The sequence below is a fragment of the Papaver somniferum genome, chromosome 1 (assembly GCF_003573695.1).
Source record: "Papaver somniferum cultivar HN1 chromosome 1, ASM357369v1, whole genome shotgun sequence".
Classification (NCBI taxonomy): Eukaryota; Viridiplantae; Streptophyta; class Magnoliopsida; order Ranunculales; family Papaveraceae; genus Papaver; species Papaver somniferum.
This window is the reverse complement of record NC_039358.1, coordinates 118,347,445-118,364,441: the sequence shown is the minus strand read 5'-3', so window position 1 is coordinate 118,364,441 and position 16,997 is coordinate 118,347,445. Positions and strand designations below refer to the sequence as shown.

At 35.3% G+C, this 16,997-nt stretch overlaps 1 protein-coding gene and 1 pseudogene across 1 annotated transcript; both read right to left on the bottom strand.

Moving 5' to 3' along the window:
- Positions 1-5,952: 5,952 nt before the first annotated feature.
- LOC113349747 lies at positions 5,953-8,799 on the bottom strand. The gene is made up of 7 exons (XM_026593781.1): positions 8,278-8,799; positions 7,630-7,785; positions 7,222-7,287; positions 6,925-7,143; positions 6,700-6,837; positions 6,475-6,603; positions 5,953-6,036 (listed from the first exon to the last, which is right to left on the bottom strand). Exons 1-7 carry the CDS (start codon positions 8,797-8,799, stop codon positions 5,953-5,955), a joined length of 1,314 nt encoding a protein of 437 aa, XP_026449566.1.
- A 709-nt stretch (positions 8,800-9,508) lies between these two features.
- Positions 9,509-14,521, bottom strand: LOC113298070 (annotated as a pseudogene).
- Positions 14,522-16,997: the final 2,476 nt, after the last annotated feature.

Below are 16,997 nucleotides of genomic sequence, written 5' to 3'. Positions count from 1 at the left end.
ATTGACACTTGGATATTGGTTTTTGATACCGTCCAAGTTATTTCTTATATTCAATCGAGATCGAAAATTCCTATTTGTTTGATTGTGGATTGAGTTGAGAATAGGGATATGACTCTTTGATATACTTTTCTTAAGATTGAGTCTGACTGTCTAGTTGATTCTCTTGAAAGTATATTGGAGTTAGCCCATACAGATTGCTAAGCGAAATATTGGGTGTGGTTGTTAGACCCTCGCTTTTTCAGTAACACAATTGAAATTGGTGTTACAAGGAATAATTATGATGGATTGAATGTTATTATACATGTCATAATCCAATATCTCCAACATCACATTACTATATGTAAAACTTAAAAAGAAGCTTGGGATATCTTGGAGATCGTATTTGAAGGGAACAACACAGGGAAATAAGCAAGGATTCAAAACCTGACATCTGACTAGGAAAACCTTCGTATGTCTGATGATCATAATTTTGATTAATTTAACCAAAAAATCTCTCAGATAGTTAACTCCTCACATTCGTTTGGACGAACTATTCTGGAGAAATATATTGTGTATTCCCAAGTGTCTACCATCAAGATACGTGTCTAAAATGCATCCCATCACAGAAGCAAATCATATTTCAAAACTAATGAAGAGTGATCTAGTTAGTAAATTAAAGATCTTTGACAATGAACATTGGTATGAAAAAGAGACGAGTATTTCTTTTAAAGCTGTAAAAATTATTTATTCCTCTAAGGTTATCTCCAGTATGCTAGAGGCTAAGAAAAATACTCCACGAAAATTTAGAAAAATCTTGAGAAACAAAAAAATAAATAAATTGTAAAGATATATCATCTCCTTATTACAAGTCTCGAACTTTTGTTGATAATGATGTTCAATGCTTCAATTTTCTTGGACTCGGGCATTTAGCATATATATGCCCTAGCAGTGACTACAGAAAGTTAACATATAATGCAACTGTTGATGATGTGTCCGATGATTATTATCAAGAGTATAAGACAGTCGATGTTTCCTATGCTGCTGAAAATTCTGATCAGTATACAGATTCTAACTCTGATGAAGATGTATTCCATAAAGATCCATTTGCAGGTAATCTTCTAAAGAAATTTTATCAGAAACTTCGACATACTGAAAGCTCCTTAGTCTTTAAGGAAGATCAGTATGACAGACTTCATTATTGGAATGAGCACTTGCAAAAACAACTTGATTATGTTGGTCTAAATCGAATAAAAGATCTTTAAAAAAAGAATCTATGAAGGTCTTGACCGGGAAAAGGCATAGCTAGATAATCTGGAGAACATTTAAATGAATTTGTTATTTAATTCTGAACAAAAAGATCTCAAAGTTCAAGTTGAATCATATAAGAATTATCTATCTAATGCTCTTGAAAAGATCAAAATGCTGAAGAAGAAAATATGAGTTTAAAAGAAATTAAGCTCAGTAGCTCGGAAAAATTAACCTCGATAATACACGAGGATTGGGATATTAAGGAATAGACGTTCCTAGTACTTGCAAAGAGGTAAAAATTTTCAAGGCCAAAGATTGTTAATCAAAGGATTCCACTAATGTCGAAAACAAAATACGTACATCCACCGCCAGTCAATGATGAAAATAGCAAAGTCTACCAGGCTCCAAATCCAGCACGCACACATCCAGGTAAGTATGTTCCTTATGTTTGTTGTTATTGTGCAAATAAAGGTCATCTGCAAAGAGGATGTCGATTTCGCTAAGAAATGAGAAACTTCATGATGTTCTAGTTTGGGCATCACAAGAGGTGATCAAACCTAGATCATATAACAAGGCCGATCCCCTTGATTATATAGGTTGTAAACGTCCAACCTTTAGGCAAAGAAATCAGTTTTATTATAAGCCTAAGTTTTCATGTAAACGCCATATGAAGCTCTTTCATAATCGCTAAGCTCTTTCATAAGCTCTTAAAAATTTTGTAAATGAAAAGACAAGATATGATGCTTCAATTGGGTTTCTGTAACCTATATGTCAAAAGCAGCAGGTATTCTAGTTTCATTCGTATCAAAGAGATATAAGCATAAAACCACTAGTGAATTTTTTTAAGAAAAATCCAGTATTTCTTTACCTACCACATTCCATTGGCATTTTTAGAAACTTATCTGAAATCCATCTACACCAGGAGCACTCCACGACGGCGATGCCATGAATAATAACTTTGATTTTCTCACTAGAAGGAACTCTCAAAAGATCAATATTATTAGCATCATCAATCACAAAAGGAATTATGTAAAAAACATCATCATGAATTATGGGATTAGAAGTACTACTGACATTAATAAAATGAGAAGTTAACAAATTAAATATGTCTTTCCTTTCATTGTGCGATTTTCCATTAACATCACATAAAGCATCCATACTGTTTTTCTATTTGCTAGAGTGTGAAAATATCTAGAGTTATTATCAGCGTCAATAATTAATGAGGATCATAATATGTTATGGATCCCTAATCTAGTAAGAAAAATCTTCCCCAAAATGGTTCTACATTAGTTCATCTAGATAATTTGAAATCACCTTCGTACTGCAATTTTGTCCCTTCCATACGTAGATTTATCTTCAATAGTTTTTTTTTTAGTGAGGAGTGATCGCTCCCCTTTTAATTTTTGTGTCTACTGAGGGTGACCTAGGATTTGATATGTTCAACTGATCTATAGGAGTAGTGTGGTTAACAACAATAAAGTTTTTATGTCAGTGGAAAATATTTTCCTTGTCCTACTCCTGCTTCCATTAATCTATTTATTAGACACTTAGGGATCAGTCTTAGCTGTGCTACTATCATTTTTTGACTTTTTGTATCTATAAAGGGCTTCATGTTTACACCCAGTTCATGTATCTTATCCTTAAATTCTTTGATTTTATTTCGCGATTTATTAGTTTACATCTTCTCTGCAGTTCCTAGAACGCATGTTCTTATTAATTTGATGGTGTTTCTTTTCCTCGCAATGTATACCTTTAATTAGATATACATGACGTTAATATATTGAATCAACAATGGCTATAGGTGTTATTCACTCACATTTCCTTGTTTTCTGGTGAATAATCGGGTCTAGAAGTTTACCTTTTGTTTCTGTTTGTTTGCACCATAGTGATATATTGGGGGTACGCACTTTGATAGGATGAAATGGGTCTTTATTCAAAATATAATGCAAAAACTTGGATTTAGTGAAAAGTGATGTCAGCTAATAAATCAACGTATAAGTACTCCTACAATATCCATATTTCTAAATGATTCTCCAATAAAGACATTCACTCCATCAAGAAGATTAAGATAAGGTGATGCATTGTCACCTTCCATCTTTATAGCGTGTATGGATGCTTTCAGCAGAATGCTACAATCTGCAGCAAGCAAGAAGATTATTCTACCAATAAAACCAGCTCCTCAAGGTCCAGAAATATCGCACCTATTTTTTTGCAGATGACTACATACTCTTCACCAAGGCTTCTGGAAGATCAATTTACAACATGAAGAGGATAATCAACCAATTATGTGAGGTTTCTGGTCAAATGGTGAGCGTCAAAAAATCAAGTATTTAGTTCAGCAATCATCTCGGTAAGGAAGCAAAATAAGACATTACTTTTATTTTGGATGTGATGATCATGCCACTTAATTAGGAGAAGTATCTTGGAATAAATCTCTTTATGGGAAGAAGAAAACAACAATGTTGTGAAGAAACTACACAAAGTGATTTTCAGGTTGCAAACATGGCAAGGGAAACTAATAAATCAAGCTGGAAGATCATCATACGAACAAAATCTAATGTTAGCTCTATGGCATAATACCAAAAGAGTTTCATGCACATTCCTGATAATATTACCAAGAAGATTGATACACTTCAAAAGAATTATTTGTGGAATAAAGTAAATGCAAGAGGTTTTCATCCAATCCCAGAAAGAAGTAAGTAAACCAAAAAGAGTTGGAGGCCTGGGATTTAAAAATACAAGATGTTTTAATGAAGCTCTTCTTACCAAACTGTCTTGGAAAATGGTGAATGAAAAAGATGTTGAATGGGTAAAACTTCTGCAAGCTAGATATTTCATAAATGCTGATCCTCTTTAAGACAAAATATAAAAGAAGGGAACTTGGATTTGGAGAGGAATTCATAAAGGATTAAAATGGGTGAAAAGATATCATATATGAGAGGTGGGAAATGGTACCAAAGTCAAAGTTGGGAAGAATAATTGGTTTGGAGATGTGAAAGACATAAACTATATGAATCAACTGCCTCTAAGTAATGATCAATAAAATACAAGAGTCAAGGATCTAACAAGTAATAATAACAAATCTTGGAATAATTAAAGAAAAATAACATCAGATGTTTACTCCATCTCATATTAAGAACATTGAAGATATAAGGATTCCCACTCAAGCAGAGGACAATCTCAGATGGTCTCTTATTAGGATTGGAAACTTCACTGTAAACTCAACTTACAGAGATATTCTGGAAGCAAATTCTACACAAGATCATACTTCAATGCCTATTTTCAAGAGCATTTTGGCTGGGAGTCAGATGATTATGTGGAAACTAACAAAGAATATTCTTCCAATTTCAGCAAGACTTCAACACATTGCAAAAATGGAAGCCTCAGACTGTCAGCTTTGCAGTCAATGTCCAGAAACAAATGAGCCTCTGCTTCTCCAATGCTTATTTTAAAGAGAAGTTTGGTTGGGAGTCTCTATAAGTATCCTTAATAATTCTCAACAGTACAACTTCATCCAGAATTGGCTTCTTGCTTGGGAAGACATAAACGATTTGGTTTTCTCATCAAACAGGAACAGATGAATCTAGCTGCAGTTACTATGTGGCACATCTGGAAAGCCAAATGTAATAACGTTTTTGATAATAAAACTCAAAACCCCTTAATTATTATCCAGTAGATTCATAACTTTTTTCAGGAAAGTCACACATAAGCATTCATCCCAACAATCTGCATAATAGGAACCGAATGAACACTTCTAAAAAACAACAAACAACATTGGCATAATCCCCCAAATAGTTGGATGAAAGTTCATATAAATGCTTCAATTATGCCACACATTAGTTATCTTAGATACTATGTCTCTAATTGTTCGCTAGTATGTCTCTAATTATTCGTGACTCTGCAGGTGGATTTGTGGAGGCCTTGATTTACACGGTAAGAGCTAGAGACATAGATCAGGAAGAGTCTTTAAGTCTTCTTCAAGATGCTAATTGGGCTAAAGATGAAAACTACAACAGATTAATCATTGAAGGAGATAATAAAGTTGTTATGGAACGTGCTAAAGAAAACATTAATTTCAAAGGCAGATGGGCGGATAATCCTCTGATGCAGGAATGTAGGTCTTTATTAAGAGTTTTAACCATGTTTGTGTGAAGTTTAGTCCTAGAGAGAGCAATCAAGCTGCAGATGCTCTCGCCAAATTTGCAAAATGCAATAATTGTACCAAGTTTGGAAAGAGTCACCTCCCAGAGAGATAAATCAAATCATTCTCAGAGACAGATATATGATGGAAGATGAAGACGAATCCAGGGAGTATAGTGACTCTAACGTGTCAAGTTTATTTTAGTTTGTAGTAGAGTTATCGAGTTTGTTAAGTTGAAAAGTTTTTCTGATTTTTTCTATTATCACATGAGTTGTACTCTCTTTCAAAATCAATGAAACTTTTCTTCTTTAAAAAAAAAGTAACGAATTTTATTAGATCTAACGGGGTGGGGAGATTAGTTTTGAGGGTAGACATCGTATCATTAGTATTTTTTGGGGTGTATAGGGGAACAAGCTACAATAAAAGCAGTTCTGCAAAAAATCCAAACATACCGCCCTAAAACCAACGCAAAAGCCATCTTTTCCGACATTCTTAAAATAGTGGGGCCTAAAAATAGGACCTCGCCAAATTCCAGGGATGTAGGACCCGCACTCATATGAGAGGGTGGTTTTTGTCTTGTTTTTTTAAGGCGGTATATCCAGAAGAGCTGTTAGTTTTGAGGGTGGACTCATTCCAGATGTTGTTTTATCTTCTTGCCAAAAGCTGATCTAGTACGGGAAATTCAAAGCAAATTTAACACTTAGGTATCTGAATACAGAGTTCCAAACTTATCAAATGTGGTGAAGTTGAAGTTTGTTAACCATTCTCCTGGACCAAATTGATGTCCTTTTTTCGTTCCCAACTGGATTAGTTTTAACTTTCTCATATTGCATCTGCATCTCCTTTTTTTTGCTTTCTTAAAGAATTAAATAAATTAAAGAAGTATTCTTTTCTAGAGACTAGATCGTAGTGTTAGTACGAGTAGAAAGGGAAGAAGAGATTACATCTACACTCCTAAGTTGGACCTTTTTCCAGGCAAATTTATGTTTTTTCTTGATACAACTTGTTCACAAAACGCAGTACAGTAAGCCGACTTCTCAAGAGTAGTAGTACTTGTGCTAGGAGCATTAATAGATTTCTTAGGTGTACGTTGACGCAGTACAAACGTCTTTCATTTCGAGCAATGCATCTTCAAAACACTTGGCAAGGAACTGAGGGTCTGGTATTATGTCTTTAGCCACAAGAATTTGCAACTCTGCATTTCCAGCGTAACTCAGCATATGCATTGTGAGTGCCTGCAATTTTTTTACATACCATTCAAGAATCCAAAATCCATGCTCAACTAACAAGAAGAAAAGAACGGAATATGACAAAGTCAAGAAAATACTTACATGGGGTAAACTAGTTGAGGTTACTCTGAATGAAGTTACTGGGTTTCCTCCAAACATGATCTCTTCTTTTGGACCAACAACATTTGATATCGTAAAACTTGTATTGCAAACAACTCGGTAATTAAGCAACATTGCAGCCTACACACAGTAATAATATACCAATACAGCGTCAGATGAATACAAATCAATATAAAATGCTTAGAGCCTTGACTAGAAGTTTATTACCTTAGGACCCAAAAGCGACATTACTAAATTTCCAAATGTATAAGAGAAATGAGCTTCTAAAGAGAGCTTCTTTTTGTCAAGCATGGCTTTAGCTCTCCTTACATACTGAAGTGGATCATTATCGACGTTTTTATGGTGATAAATTGGGAGCAAAATGAAGCCAAATTTATTACCCCACCAACTTGATAGTGGTTTGTTTTTCACCAATTCTGACATATCCTGTTAAAATAAAATTCATAGGTATAAAATAATTCATTTGTGTAAAAACAAAGAAATGAGGTTGCTAGGGAATTAGACTTGCAATCCTGGCTGTTTTCTGAGGTTAACCATTCCCAATCCTGTGATTCGAAGTCCCTCTTGTAACTCTAAACAAAGATACCTTAAATTAGCTGAGGTCGTCATAAATATCGATGTTAATTTAAGATTGATAAGGTTTGATTAGCTTCATGAAATGACATGTTGATTACTTGAATTTGAAGGTTTATGGTAATCCAAGTTAGGTGATGGGATTTCTTTAATGTCTTTGGTTTTGGCTATGTGTAGGAAAGTTGATCATCCTGATCAATTACCCACTATTCCAAGTTCTTCCACAAAGAAAGACAACAACAAGACTACTAGCAAAAGTAGTGTGCGTATGAAAGTTTGGAAGTTGTTAATGGCGATTTGGTGTACTATGGTTTATTCCATGGAACTGTTGCTTAGAACCTTGTTTGTGAAAGATGCTGAAACGAAGTTAAGTGGTGGATCTGGGGTTGAACTTTGGCCTAGAAAGGCAGCTACTGCAAGGTTCAGAATGGATGATATGAAATCCGTCAAAAACGCCATGGATAATACGGTTAGTGACTTCTTAATTTCTTTAAGCTGGATGTTAGTTGTTAAATTTACAAATAGTCGAATACAAAGCTTAGAATAGTATGATTGGTCATGGTTTTGATTAGTCGTACGTAGTGTGACAATATCATCTGCTATAGTCATCTTTGGCGGGTACGTTAAGTCTTGGTATTTGACAGCTCTCCTGTCCTGACCAAATCCTGTACAAAATGAATTGGTCTCTTTGTAACTTTAATTCGAAGTTTCAAAAAGGTACATGCTTACGTGTAAGTTACAAACAGAATGGCCAAAGCCAAACCATGTGTTTTTTGAAGACATGCATGAGTCAGCGAGTATCTAACTTTTTCGCCGACGTAATTGATTCTGACTTGGATGTACTGTACTCGAGAGTAAAAATGTCTTCTTTATGCTCCTCCAGAGTAAATATGGATGCAGCTCATGTAATTTTATTGTCAAGTATTTCTGTCGTCTCGCTCAATATTTTTAAGCAAGGTGAGTGTTTGATTGTTCAACATCGCAGACCATCAATGATGTCCTTTTCGGAGTGGTTTGATGAACTCTCAATATTGCACACTTTTGTTCCTTCAGTAGATGTAGTTCCCAGAGCGGTTTGTGGATATCAAGAGGAGTCGAAACTGAAAGATCTGCCAAGTAACTATTCACTAACATGGTATCGTCATTCTTACAGTCATCTCTCTGACCATAGATTTTCTCGATATCTTTGACAAGGAATATGTGTTGATCTATGTTTAAATCGGTTATTGTTTCCCAATATTCTCTTCCTTCCTTGTCTTTGACTAATATACTTCGAAATCTTGCATGTTGGAGCATGATTGAGTTCTTCATTTCGGTTTTTATGGTGTACTCGTCGATAGGATGCTTCAGACCGATTACACAATTGATTACCGCATTCATCTCTTCCTGTAAGAATAACCGACCTGCAGGCGTTACTGGCTCTTGTTTTTCCATAGTTTCAAAACAGAAGTTTAACAGAATTGCAAGAAAATGTTTGAAAGTTCCGCTCAACCTTGAGCTAGGAGACATTTTTTATAAGTACTCCTCAATAAATGAAGTGTGGAGGAAATTTGTTGTAGCTTTAATTGACATCTACTATGTAATTGATCACATTTGGCAAGGTCAATCAGAATCACCATTTATTCTTCATTTTCTATACCCACCGCTTTATAATTAGTGGTGCACCTATATATGTTACTATTTTTGGTGATAAGTCAAACAAAAAGGTCATGCTTGCGGCACCTTTACGGTTCTCAACGGCACCTCTATGGTTGTTACTTCTACCGTGCCTTTACAGTTGTCGCCTTTGCCATAAAATCTACTGCAACAGTGCAAGTACTGCACTGCCAACCCTTGTTAGTTGTTACTATGGAGCTCTTTGATGGGTAAATACGACTTCAGTTCTCATTGTGAGTTACCAGAGAATTATTTAAAAGAGTTGTCATTGCGTTTCTTTAATCGGGAGTTCTGAGTCGTCCTTTCTCGTGCCCTCGAGGCATCTCAGAAGAAAATCAGATTCTCGGAAGTAAAATCCAAATCATCTAGATTTTCAAATATTTACTACGCGTTGGAATAAACAAGGTCTCAGTACGTGTATAGAATGTGCACCAAAACTGCCTGAAGAAATTTTCAATTGTTTGGGTACTCATTTCTTACTCAAAAGACAATCTCACAAATTTCTAGTAACCACCATTTCCCTCACCGCGGCCACTAGAAATAAACAACCCATGCAAACTGAAGAGTAAAGAAAAATTACTTATTAAAAGTAAAATACTGGAGTATCATGAAAACTTCGAGCATCAATTTAACTCTAACACAGAACTCTCACAATCAATTATTTTTGCTTCAAACAAACAAAAAAAAAAACAATCAATTATTTTGGTTATCCAGAAATAGTTCTCTAGTAAGTAAGACTGATGAATTTTCAAACAAACTAAAAATAGATTTGATCAATCTTGAAGTCCCTCTGCAGTTCCTCCAGCAACTTCCAATCTTCATTACCCATGTCGTCCTGGACATTTAAGAAAATGGTCCAGACAAGAAATAAGAGTTTGGATTAGTCCCCGTAACTTGTATCGACCTTGAAAAGGAAAACTGAAAACAAATGAAGATATGATAACTGTAGCTTACCTGAAAATAAGCTTTCAGTATCCCAACCGACTCTCTGGTGATGTGGCTAACTAATTCATTGGCCACTGTAAAGTGCTTGCCAAAGATTTTTTGACTCAGTATCTACACAAATACATACAAAAAGTCTGTAAATTAACACATATAATCCTTGGAACATCATATCTCTGTAAATTAACACATATAATCCTTGAAACATCATATAACATTGAGTGAAACTTAGTAATTACCTTTATGGCAACCTTCTGTCCTTTCTTGGCAGTTCCAACTTCTTTGTGATTGATTTGGATCGATGTAATCTGACCGATATCGATAAATTCACTTTCACCAGAATCAGATCGAATGCAAATTGGAGTGCCCGTCTGAGCTCAGTGCAACAACGAACATAAAATCAGAGGTAAATTACGAATACCATTTATAAGAATATACAGATAGGAAGGTCCTACAAACTAAGAGTCGATGATTGTATTTTCTCGCATCCACAAAAAGACAAGACCTTTGGCCAACATAAAAGAAATGGTAAAGAACTGAGAGAGGTATACCTTAAGAGTGCCTTCAAGAACGTTGACCCCCAATACAATTGGGTCCTTCTTATTAAATACACAATCCGGCATAATCTTGAGACGGCATGGAAAGACAGCTTCCCCCAAAGCTTCTCTCTTCTTTTCCTCCTTAAAGTTGTCCATATATTTCTGGAACTGATCAAAAAGATGATATATTATATCAGCAGTGAATATTTTTACACCATTCTCCTTAGCAAGCTCACGAGCCTCGGGCATCACTTTGACATCAAATGCCAGAATGGTGGCATATTCCTTGTTCCTTTCAAGCATGGCACAGGCCCTCCTGACATCACTCGTGTACAGGACCTATGTTTATACCACTGACAGGGATATTGACTACTGGGCTCTTCAAAAACTCCAGCAATGCCTCCAGTGACCCAAGTGTTGATGCTTGAACACATACACCTGTACCACTCTTGTCAATCCTGCTCATGACGGACTTCATGTCTTGCATTGTTGCTTCCTTGATGTCTTCAACATCGTCATCAGGACCCACCACATACAGACCAGTGCCTGCAACAGCATGATCAAGGCCCTGAAAAGAAGTAATAAACGGAGTTTAAGACGAAAACCCATTAAGAATGTCGTAGAGATATAATTTGGAACTGCCAATGTGCATCAACCAAAACCAAACGGAAAACAAACATTACCTGAGCATTGATTTTCACACCCTGGGCTGCTTTGAGTTCTTTGTGATGCAGATAAGAGCCCTGAGGCAATAAATCATGCATTAGTATAGAAAATCATGGACATATTGAAGATTATACAATACAAATACAGCTGTAAGATAGTTGGGACTAGTTGTAAAGTAAAACGGGATAAGTAAGGTTTGCATTTGCCAATGATCGCGTGTTAAGGTACTACGAGTTCAATACAGAGTTTTTCATTATCTGTACACTCTTGACTCACACAAACAATTAACATCTTAACATCCAGCATTAACTTTCCATGTAAAATAAACCACATGTGGGAATGAATAGAATTGTAACCAGAGTATTCACCTTTATCCGTAGCTCCTTCATTGGATGCGGTGTCAGTAGAGCACGAATAGTGGTAACAATTGACCCCTATTAACATTTACAAGGAAATATAAGATATTTAAACAAAGGAAAGTGCTAGTTATCATTGTAGTTGTGTGTATTTACATACTGAATCACATACCTGTGTACCACAAACCACAATCTGATCCCCCTCATGAAGCACTCCATTTACTAATACCACGTCAATAGTTGTCCCCTGACCTTCAATAGCCTTAACCTCCAACACCGTGCACTGCAGAACAGTCACAATGTTAGATAGGAATCCAAAATTCTTATCAACTGGCATAAGAAGATAGAAAATAACCTGAATTTCATTGGTAAACATAAGCTTCTCCACCAGAGTTTTCTCAGTCCACTTAACCAATAATAGCAGCAAATCTGGGATGCCTTCACCACTGTTACATTCACAAAAAAGAAAGTAAGAAACTATGAATCTGCCAGAAAAAAATTGCTCTAAATCTGTAAAAGCAATTAAGATTTCTTGTTTAAAAAATCAAAAATCAAGCTTGGCGTTTCGACAAACACACCTGATTGCACTTGTTGGAACAATATTGTAGGTTTCCCCCATTTCTTTATTTTTGTAATACAACTCAGTATTCAGACCCTGTTCTTTAAACTGCGTAATGATCTGAGAAAGGAAAACAAGAAACAAATAAGTTAATCTACATCCTACCACGTCGGACACCACATAAGTCTGAGATTTATCTTTTACCTGTGTGAGCCTCCAATTGAATTCCATCTGGACATCCTTAGATTGCTGCTTCATGGCTTTGACAATAGGTTTGTTCTTGCACGTTTTCCAACCAGATAATCTGTCGACCTTTGAAAATTAAAGAGATAAAAAATCAAACAATGAAATTATGGTAAGACAAGCTAAAATTTTAAAAGCAGTTTAGTTGTAACGTAAATTTTTTTAGCCATTAACACTCACCTTGTTCAGCGCAACTATGAACTCTGTGGTCCGCATTTTCAGAAGATTCAGGGATTCAATAGTCTGTCGTTCCAATCCATGCATAATGTCAACAACCAAAATTGCAATATCACATAACCCAGACCCACGTGAACGCAAGTTAGTAAACGATCCGTGTCCTGGAGTATCAATAACCAAAAGACCAGGGACCCGTAACTTTGCATCTGCTTTTAACTCCCGGGTTCTCTCTCTTATGTTCTCGGCAGGAAAGTAGGTTGCCCCAATTTGCTGTGTAATTCCTCCAGCCTCGCCTTCCTGGACATTAGTTCCGCGGATGCAATCTAGCAGCTTCGTTTTACCAGTATCAACATGTCCCATAATACAACATATTGGAGAACGCAGTTTATCTTCGCCCCTTTTCGGAGGTACCTCCATAGTCTGTGCTTCTCGTTTAGCTGCAGCATCCTTTCTTCTATTCTTAGCCACAACATCACTCTTAACATCTTCACATTCTAAATGTTGAGGAACACCTCCACCAGAAGCAGTATATGGCTTAGCCGCGGTACCAGAATCCGGTGATGTTGCACACTTGGCTTCTTTCTTCACCACACTTGGCTCAACCTCTTCACTGGCAAAGGCGCTCTTGACCAGGATTTGGACATCATTATCACCCCAGCTCTTTGTGTGCCATTCTTTGTCCTCAATTTCTTCCTCCTCAACTGATTTATCTTCATTCTCATGCTTAACTTCCACTTCCTCAATAGAATTAGATAATATTGAGTCTACCTCTCTAGTATTCGTGTTTTTAGCTGCATTCATTTCCTTCAGCTGCAGGTTGTCCGCACTGTTTCCTCCTGTGTTGCATCCTGAACTCCCGCTGCAGCCGCAGCAGCTGCCTTCTTCTCCTTTTCCTTCTCCTTCTTCTTTTTGTTCTTCTTTGCTGCCGCAGACTTCCCTGTTTCTGCCTCCGCTTCCTTCTCCCCTCCAGTAGCATCAACCGAGCCTATCTGTTCAGGTTGAGCTTGAACTTTTTCTTCTTTTGGAGAAGCATTATGTTTTGGAACAATGGGAGCATTGCCGTGCTCAGCCAGAACTTTGTCTAAGTCATCTTCCTCCTGGGATGTTCCTTCGCTCTTATTTTTCTTCTTTTTGCTATTGTTTATAATGGCTTCGGCATCGGCTTCACTAGAGCTGCTACCAAGTTGCCAGTTGGTATTTTCATGCTCACTTCCAGTAATGCAATAGTCACCATCTTCTACGACATGGTCTTTTTTCTTCGATGTGGACGACTCACTCTGTAGAACAAGGGAGTTCCTCCCGTCACAGACGAAAGTTTTCTTTTGATCCATTTATTCACGAATTTCGTAAAGATCACAATTTGGTTAAACGAACCTGATACAAGGCACAATAAAGAAATTAAAACCAGAGAGATACAAAACTTTGGATCCAGTAAATAATAGCTGTTAAAACAAATTAATAATGAATTTGTATCGAAGGTGTTTCTCTACATTACCAGGCCTTCTAATATAGGCTTGAAACTAACCAAATTCAGACACTCCTAATGAAATAAGATCTCCTAATATACTCGGGACATAGAAACTTGATCTAACTAATATGAAACCCTATATTAGTGACAGTCAGTCTAGGGTTTGAGTTACACAATTATTATAAGCAATGTAGGTTAAAACTTGGCTGTAAATAGCACATAGAGAATAAACTCTCATAATAAATCTACCAAATAATCAGAGCTCTCAAAGTTTGAACATGTCACAACAGAGAAGATAATATTTATCTTCTTGTTTTAATCAAATTTCAATGAGGTTTACAAAAAAAATCAACAGCATTCCTATTAAATCAACCCAACACTACACCTAAAACCTCAAACCCTAAACCACACTACTACACCCAACTACTTTGCTGTCTATGGAAATTGAACCGGAAATCAAAGATGAAAAGAAGAAGTGTGATATATTACCTTGGGTTGAGTTGAAAAGACGAGGTACCTCCTCGTAAGCCTAGCTAGGGTTGCAGAATTGGGTAGAGGTGTAGACGCAGAGATAGAAGAGAGAACTTTTTTCTTTTTTTTCGCGAAGCTAAGTGAGGGAATTGAGTATGGAATTGTTTATGTAGGAATTACCTAAAGGTACTAATATATAGTGATACTAATTAGTGGCAGGTCCACCCACTAAAGCCCAGTAACCGGAGGTCCATAATTAAAAGAAACATAAAAATTGGCCCAATTTTTTAAGCCCAGGTCCTGTACACGTGCGGAACCTATTAAGTAGATATTTAGATTTTCCGAAATAGCCTTCTACTATAACACAAATATAATTTAAGTTTTTTCATTTTTCTTTCCATGCTCAGATCCGTTTTTCTCTCTCCCTCTCATCTTCTCTGCTACTGCCTCTTACGAAATCTTCTCTCCGATTCATTTTTTTATGAAGATTGCTTACGAAGATCTTTCGTGGTTTCCAGGTAATCTTCTCTCTTACTATGCGTACGTAATCTTCTCTCCATTTTTTTTTGTTTCTCAACTGAAACATGAAGATCTGATCGAGTTCGTGACGTTTTCATCTTCGTATAATGGATGCTTGATTGTTCTTTTAGGATTTTTAATATCTAATCGTTTTATGAATGCTTGATTGTTTATTTTATTTTTATGAAAATATTTTAGATCTAGATGAATAATCGCGTTTTTTGTTGATTTCTTCAGTAGATTTGGTTATATCAGTTTCATCTTGTTGGTTTTAGATTTGTTTGAGTTTGTTTTTGTGTATGAATCGACAGTACATATCTGCAGTACTGACAAAAACCTAGCTTTACAAAGTTTTTTTATTTGATTCAGAATTACATATACAAAATATATAAATAAAAGTGTTTCAATTCTGTTTTTGCATAGATTCGTTAGTTGTTTTTGACATGCAACTGTTTTTAGATTATGAATCAGCAGTACATATATGTCATACTGAAAAATATTGCTTTGATTTTGTTAGTTTTTTATAGTATTATCACTTTTTTTTGTCTGATCCAGAAGTATATATATGAAATACTGAAATAAAAGTGTTCAGATTCTGATTTTTCATATATACAGAATATATATGAAATACTTTTTTTTGTCTGATCCAGAATATTGATTTGATTTTTTTATTTATTTTATAGTTTTATTACTTTTTTTGTTTGATCCAGAAGTACATATATGGAATACTGAAATAAAAGTGTGCAATTCTGTTTTTCACGGATTCATTACTTATTTTTGACAGGAAATTGATTTTTAAGTTATGAATCAGCAGTACGTATATGGTATACTGAAAATTATTGCTTTGATTTTGCTATTTTTATAGTTTTATCTTCTTCTTCTCCTTTTTAATTCGGAAGTACATATATGGAATACTGAAACAAAAGTGTTTCAGTTCTGCTTTTTCATAGATTCATGATTTTTCTTTGATATGCAGTTGATTTTTAGATTATGAATGCAGTAGTACATATATGACATACTGAAAAATACTGATTTGATTTGGTGTTGGATTCTCTGAAATCGATTTCCGAATGTTATAGCCTAATAAATATTGAACCTTTTTTTGCAGGTGGTGTTTGTATGGGAAATTAAAGGAGAAATGAGAGTGTGGGATACAAGTCTATTGCTAGTTTGTTTGTTTTTTTAAATAGTTTTATCATTTTTTTGTATAATCCAGAAGTACGTATACGGAATACTGAAATAAAAGTGTTTCAGTACTGTAATTTTATAGATTCATTACTTGTTTTTGACATGCAGTTGATTTTTAGATTATGAATCAGCAATGCATATATGGAATACTGAAACATACTGCTTTGGTTTTGTTATTCTTTATAGTTTTATAAAAAAAAAAATATTTGATCCACAAGTATATGTATATGGAATACTGAAATAAAAGTGTTTGATTTTGTTTTTCATTGACTTATTACTTGTTTTTAACATGGATTTGTTTTTTAGATTATAGATCAGCAGTACATATATGGAATACTGAGAAATATGTTGTTTCACACGTGTTTAGTTGTAGGGTATAGTAGTCATTTTCTTGATTTAAAAAACTTTGGACCTTAGGATAAGGAAAAAATTCGGTTGGACCCTACTATAAATAACTATATGGGCCTAGGACCAAACAACAAATTTTCCATTGTTTATTTATAGTGTTTCTTTGGGCTTGTTTAACAAGTTCGCTTCCTACATCCACCATATAAGGTCCACCAAGTAGGAAATACCAATAAGATCCTAGAAATAATATATTAGAAAGAGTTTATTCCAGTTGACTAAGTCAATTATTTGTTTGGTCCATTTTAAAAATATATTTTACAGTTTGGTCCTGCAAATTAATGTTTGATCTTACGGTTTTGTCTACCCACACGGAATATTCTTTTTCAGTTACTAAAATACCCCTTCACTACCGTATATAACCAGAAAAAGCAGAATCAGTTTCAATTTTAATTTCTCTCTCCTGCTTCATCTGATGCTGTCGTTTTTTTTTTCTGTTGCTGCAGAACTATTTTTCTAGGGTTTGCGAAGATTGATTTTGTTTTGATACGAAGATTGATTCGATTTATAGCAGATTA